Raw genomic sequence first — 7475 nt, forward strand, 5'->3', positions numbered from 1 at the left:
CTCTTATTCTGCTAAGTTGAAACAGTTGAGTACTTGCACAACAAAATATAAATAAATACAAATTAGAGAATAAAAATAATGGCTGAATTACAAATTATGAAGATGACTCAAATGATGATTATATCTATGTTTCTTTGATAGGGCCTAAATCCTAAAAGCTAAACTTATTTTGAGCAGGATCTTCCACTTCTTTCATAATCCTGTTGGAAGGTTCTTTAACTTATTTTCAGTGTTCATTTAGCCCCAACTGCATATCTTTTACCCCTAAACTTATCATTCATACTTTCAGTCTCTTCCAACCTAGTACGTGACAACTTCAATTTTTTCGTTCAAGTTTTTATCCCTCATTCATATTCATACCTTATAAGTCTGTAATAACCATTAAAAAGTTTCCAACAGTGAATAAACCTTGCAACGAGCTGTACTTTATCTAGCACTTTGTCATCAACTGCATCAGCATAGGTAGGTTGGGAAGATCAATAAATCTGAATGACTATCACATCTGACATGCGATTACAAAATACCAAAACTCATAGCTGAAAGGTTGGTCATTTCATAAACAAGGACCCTGGCAAAGATGGGAATTTCCCAAAGCCGAAAAACTGACCGGGAACTCTAAGAGTTTGGAGTTTGAACAGTAATGAGAAGGGGTGAGAATCAGGTTTGTCAGAAAAGTAGCAGATATGGAAGTAGCAAAATAGAGACCAGTAGAAGGCCTAGAGAAAGGTATGGGTGAAGAGGAAATGTCACCAAATGAAAGAAAGCACAGGAAAATCATTCCACATCGAACTGTAATGGGATGATCTAATGAAAAATCTTGATGTCAGTGATAAATGACTGACTCCTGGTTCTGGCCAAACTTACTATAGTAAGGCTTCCTTTTGTTTCTTGTTTTAAATCTTCAGCTGAAAACCCTTGTTGATAGAGTCAACAGACTATCAACCCAAGCAGGCTCCAAAGGGAAATCAGCCTCCAAAAAGAGACAAGTTACAGTGGAACCTCAGTTTTTGTACATAATCCATTCCACAACCTCCCACAAAAACTGACACATACGAAAACCGATACAATAATTCCCATAAGGAATAATGTAAATACAAATAATGCATTACAGACACCCAAAAATATTAACAAAAAAATACATTTTATAGGGAACAAACACAGTTTTACATATAGAAAACAATGAGAAATAAATACAAATAACTAATGAAACTAATAACTGAACATTTAACATCACTTTTACCTTTATGGAAAACACTTGTTAGCATATGGAAGACAGAGAGGAAGGGAGAGGGAGGAGGAGAGGTTATTGTTTGGAAGGGGAATCTCCCTCCAGAGGGACTTCTGGTATCAAGGACCTATCTGGGGTTACTCCTCTTGGTTGGTTTTTTACCGGCACTATCTAAGGTTACTTCCCCACTTTATTTTTTACTGGCACTAGGACCAGCTTTAGAGTTACTGGACCCCTGTCACACAACAAAACTGTCCAGAGACATTTGTTTCTGGCATTTCTTTAAAATTTGCCTAAAGATAAACACAGCATTGTCATTAAACATGTTGGAGAAAGATTACAATTTCTTTGTTGGGGTGATAATTCTCCACAAATTTTTTTTACATTATTCCCCTTTGCAAACATGTCCTTAATCCCTGAAGTAGGCATATTATGTATTCCCATTCGTTTTCTGAATTTTTCAAACCAGCCTCTGCAAGCCTTAAATTCACTAACAGTAGTAGTGCGCTTGTTGTAGCATTTTCTCACTGAGATCGGCGTGCAACTTCCTCCAACACTTTGCTATGAGTTCTTTCTTAAATTCTATACTGTTTCTCGCCTTCTTTGGCCCCATGATGGCTTATTTAGCAGTTGCACTCGAATAAAAAAGCAAAGTAGAAAAAGCACAAAAACAATGAACACAAAAGCAGAAAGGGTCACAAAAGAAGATGGGATACTTTTATTTGGGCGCAAGATACAGGGCCTGGTCCCGTGCTGGGCTACGGATGGAGCGTTTCCGAGTGTACGAAAACTGAGGAAATGTATGATAATCAAGACAAAATTTTGTAGAAAAGTCTACGAAAACCAAAATGTATGAAAAGAAAGGCATCCAAAAACTGAGGCTTGACTGTATAGGAAAAAGTGTAAACAAATAGTAATGCAGGATAGAAAATGCAACCAATACACATGAAATTTAGATAGCAGAAAGAAGTAGGAAAGAATTTCCACATTTTAATTATAGCCAAGATAAAACTCCTAGCAAAATGAGTGGTATTAAACCAGATGCTAGAAAAACAACACACTGCGGCAGGTTAAGAAGAGTGCCTTGGGTGTTTGTTGTTGTAGTACAATTTATATAACAAACATGAACTCACTATACGTTTATGCTACAAGTCACCATTATAAACTTAAATGATGAAATAACTCTCTTCCAGAGTTTGAGATGAGAGTTAGCAATAGAACCACACTGTAATACAGTATACTCCACACAAGGAAGAAAAGAGTTAAAACACTTCAATATATCTTCTTCCTCAATCATTCTAAATCATTCTTGGAAGATACCAACTTTTTGAGAAACAGAGGAAGCTTTATTGCATATATGGTCCTCAAACGCCAATTTTCTAACAAAATTTACACCTAAAATCTTACAAAGTCACTGACATTTAAAACTGTATCATTAAATACAAATAAGGATGCAAAGGCAAATGTTTTTGGGATCAACTAACTATTATACTTTGAGTTACAGATGCACTAAAGCTTACTCCACTTATGAATAAGTTACAAATCTCAATTCAGGGATTCTGCAACTACAGACCTAAGACGAAGAAGGAACAGCAGCCAGAAGTGTAGCAACATTGTAGTATATGTCAAAAGTTATTAATAAACAGCCAAGGTCAAAGAACACTACCTTGAGGAACATCTGAAATAAAGTTACTAAAACCACTATACTGGCCCCATCAACATACACACTCAGGACTCTGCCAATTAAAATTCATTTAAGATATAGATAAAAGACCTACCAATTCCCAATAACCATATCTTGTAGATAAGTACTCCATGATTCACACAGCAAAGGCTCAACTAAAATCTAGGCCACCATACATACCTCTGCAATTCATCCAAAACATTCTGCAAGGTGGTAGATACTGACAAGTGTGCATTCCAAGTACCAAAGCCTTTACAACAACCATACTGTAATGCAGGTAGCAAGTTATTATCTTCAACAAACCTACAAGACGATAGAGCAGCTTCTCAAAAACCTTAGGCTAAACATGGTAACTGAAATCAGCCTATATTCAGAGGAGAATGAAAACAGGCTTAGTCCTTTTGGAAATGCAACAATGTTCCCCTTCCTCCAAACAGAAAGAGAACTAAACAGATTATCACTGAGGATTATGACTAAAAGTCAATTCTCATTTCAAACCAAAAACAGAGAATGGCAAGAGAAAAGTCATAAAATTGTGGAAGATTGAGATACTGCACTGCAAAAATTCAAAAGCATGACATGCACAAGATCAAAACAAGGATTGTATTTCCCCTCTATACCCATATGGGTGACAAAGCCCAAGTGTTTTCCTGATCATGAGGCCCACTCAGGGAAGAGCCAAAAAGTAAAAGGTCACCATCATACCATGAAGTCAGCACATCTTACCACTAAAACTTGAGCAAATTTATTGAATTATTACCATAAAATCACCAGAAATTAATTAAAGATACAAATTAAAAATATAAAACTGAAAAATATACAAAAGAAATATTCTGTTTTAAACATACATAAATTTTCTCTTTTTGTTACATACTTTCCATCACAGTAGTACTTCATTACTCCAAAATCTGAGTCATCAATAAACAAAAAGTCTTGGATCTTCCTTTCATACAAGTCTTAAATCACAGCATAAAGTCCATTACCTGCTTACAAAAAAGTACATAAAAAAAAGCCTCATCAAAATCACAGGAAAGTAACCAAACAGCACTTACTACCTGGACAGGTTTGTCTGTATGGATCATCAAAATTATTTCTAATGTCGTCATGCATCAAGCTTTTTGCTAGACTTCCTGGTCCACAACCTTTATTTTATTCAAGTATATTATGTCCTCTATAATCTCCAAAAAAAACTTAATGTCCTTTCTCTTCACACCAAACATGGTTGAACTAATAAGAGAACTCAGATCTTATTATATTCACCACTAAATTTCTTTCTTCCTCTACTTGCTGCCATTGCTGGCTGGTATTAAGTTAAAATGCAACGGAATGCACAGTACTGTACTGTGGTCTTACCAATTCTCAAAAAACTGATCAATCACTTTTAAAATTAGCATCAAGGAGGGTACTATTTCTGTTAAGGTGGACTCAAGTACTTGGAGGTTCTGCAATATATTTAAAGATAAAAATTCAAGTATCTGTCCAACTGAAGAATCATTAGGCATTTCTATTCATAATGACCAAGTTTTTATGAACTGTGATGGCACCTGCCAAAACTGTTAGGTCAGCAACATGGTAATCTGGACACCTTTGACAGAAGAATAAAGGGTCTAGGGACTGCACCTGATGTAACAAGAAGATTCTATGAATGTCACAGTGAGTACTCCCGATGACTCTATGCTGTTGAATAAAGTTTCATATGGTTTTAAATATTAAATACTGGAAGCTTACAAGTTTTTCTGCTGTACAGCAGGAGGACCAAGCTTAAATGCTTTCTGAGCTGTGGCCCTAAGTATTCTATGTTCCTACAAGGGCAGTATGTACATCATGTTGGTGATATACAGCATTATTCAGTGCATTACAGAAGCTATTATTGAAAAAGAAACCCACAAAATCACTTTGGTAATTTGTTTACTTCTAAGTATTTACATATAGTTTTACCACACACTCGAGTGCTTTCAGGCCCTATCTGTGGCCCATTTTCAAGAGATGTTTGGGATGTTAGCCTGGATCAAGGCCAAGCAGTCTTACTGGATCATCTTCTCGTTGAGCCTGTCATTTAAATGGCAAACAAGCTTGCTTACTTCTGATTGTGTTTTGTTTAGATGCATACCTTACTATTACTGTACTATTCAGTAGATGAAACCTATTCATATGGAACAACCCCACAGGGGCCACTGACCTGAAATTCAAACTTCCAAAGAATTTGGTGTTCACTAGGAAGGATTGAGACGATGTAAAGTGAAACCAGAAAGAGGTCCCGCTTACCAAAAATGTAAAAAAAAAATTTAGAGTATTAAAATGTTGAAATACTATGTACAATTACGAAAAATTGACAAACAAGAGACCATCCGTCAATGGTCCAAGTCACAACTGCTACTATTAGGAAACAGATACCTACAACCACAAACCATCCTATCTAAAGAGACAAATCTCTGGCAGAAGCAGACATTCTCAGCGGAGAACAGTATTCCAGTAAAGGAAATAAAAATGCCCTAAAACAGGTTGCAGTGATTTTATCACTGTTACAAATACAAGGCCTTACGAACAATACCTAACTTTTGTGCGGCATTTGCTGAAACTTTCACCAGATATTTTTCAAAAGTTAAGTGAGTCAAAAGTTACACTTAGAATAGTTAAAGTTTCAGACTCATTCAGCAAAATTCCATCCACCTGAAGGGAAGGATGGGGTGGGAAAACTGTATGGGATCTGCTAATTAATATGTATTGTTTTTGTTTTACTGGAGTTTAGCCTCATACCCAACTGACTACATCATTCCTGATCCAGTCCATGTCCAGATTGAGGCTGAGGGGAGCTTCACTTCTTATTAAGTGGAGACTTTACTACACCCACAAGTGTTCCATCATTGGCATACTGAACAATCTGTTTTCCAGGCCAACAACCATATCACTTGTATACACTAAAAATAACAGTGGATCAAAAACACCGAACAACTTAATTAAATATTTATCTCATAACAAGAGCAAAATCAAAATATTCACAGTCCCCCCTAAATAGTGAATGAAAAAACAATTAAAAAATAACAATTAAAAAAATAATTCAACATACAATACATACAAAGTATGTATACAAAAACTCCTAATACTGGCATGAAAAGTTACACAGTAAGTTAGTGAATTGTCAGTAAAACTTCTCCCACTGGAAAATTTCTCAATTGCTGTTAACACCCAAAAGTATTAGCCTTCTGGCATAATAGTCTAACTAAAAATAACACCAAAAATATAATACTATAAACATTGATATGTAGTTATATAAACCTTGATAGATATGTCAATCACTTATAGTATCACAATAAAGTAATACAGTAGTGTCTTATGGAATCAAGTCCCTTTACCTATAATGGATCATGAGCTTTGAATGATAAAGCAGTAAAAGCATTTGTTACATGTGATTTAACATCCTCTTCCTTCCCTCACAAATCTTTTCAAATAAACATTTCATAAATCTCTTTGACTGCCACCTGTAGTCAAGTCCAGGCATTCATCATTTTCCTGAAATTGTACTACTATAATTCTTTGCCAGCTACAGCGTTAAGTGACCTCTTGGGATATTTATGATGCACATGGCTAAAGTGCCTTGACTGCATCTTACTACGTACTCTTTTCATCAGTTAATAGTAATAGGAAGCCTAAATCTAGGAAAAGACACAGAATAAGTAACTTACCGTCGCTATTTGCATCCAGAGTGCTAAAAACAAGTAACAGCTTCTTCTCGTGCTCTTGAACATAGTTGACAAATTCCGCAAAAGTAAGGTCATTGCTGTTGTTGACGTCGGCACGTTCAATCAATTTCTGCCAATAAAAGGTAAATGGTAATTCAAACAGTGATAATAAGTTTGCAGTATAAAGCATTGAGTTACTTCATTATCTGTTCGGAAAAACATTATTCCAAATTTCTTTTGACTTTCAATTCTTAAAATTGAAAGTGAAAATGTCTCCTCAAAGTCAAACAAGTAATGAATTAAGCATTACATAGTAATAAATCTAAGCTATATTTTTTCTATTTACATTTGCTAATCAAATTACTACTTGCAAATTACCATAAAAGCATTACTGATGTGAAACTTAATTTCATATTGCAGTCATGATGAAATGGAAACCATGAGCAGAGTTTAATACAATGTAAAATATGTGTTAATACAATCAGTCTTTCTAACAGAAATGTACCAAAGTGGAATGTACTGTCCAAGAAGCTGTGTTGACAGTTACGTAATTCCCATCAAACATTCCATAAAGCTCTTATCTCTGAAAATGGAAAAGGTTTATAAACCTAAGGGTAACTTTGAAAGTACCCTTCCAAGGTTTCATCTCTCCCCATACTACCATGATCCTTTTGGTATTACCACTATGATACCTAAAACTGAAACTTTTATTTAATGCTAAAATTTTGAACACTTAGAACCTCATACATACATCTCTCATCACCAGTATGAATTCTGCAGAAAATACATCAACCTACTACTTTACATATGGCTAATCATTATCCTCCAGGAATGGTGACAAATCTGTCACTAATTCTTCATCTTCACAGCTTCTGCAGGAGTT

At 35.3% G+C, this 7475-nt stretch overlaps 1 protein-coding gene across 2 annotated transcripts in view; it reads right to left on the minus strand.

Annotated features, from left to right (window-relative positions):
• LOC135195813 (mitochondrial adenyl nucleotide antiporter SLC25A25-like) overlaps positions 1-6797 on the minus strand; it is a 206596-nt gene extending 199799 nt beyond the window's left edge. For both annotated transcript variants that reach the window (XM_064222298.1, XM_064222297.1), the window contains exon 1: positions 6596-6797. In XM_064222298.1, the coding sequence (XP_064078368.1) occupies positions 6596-6782 (187 nt within the window). In that variant the 5' untranslated portion in view covers positions 6783-6797. The remainder of the gene's footprint in view (positions 1-6595) is intronic.
• Positions 6798-7475: the final 678 nt, after the last annotated feature.

The sequence above is a fragment of the Macrobrachium nipponense genome, chromosome 16 (assembly GCF_015104395.2).
Source record: "Macrobrachium nipponense isolate FS-2020 chromosome 16, ASM1510439v2, whole genome shotgun sequence".
Classification (NCBI taxonomy): Eukaryota; Metazoa; Arthropoda; class Malacostraca; order Decapoda; family Palaemonidae; genus Macrobrachium; species Macrobrachium nipponense.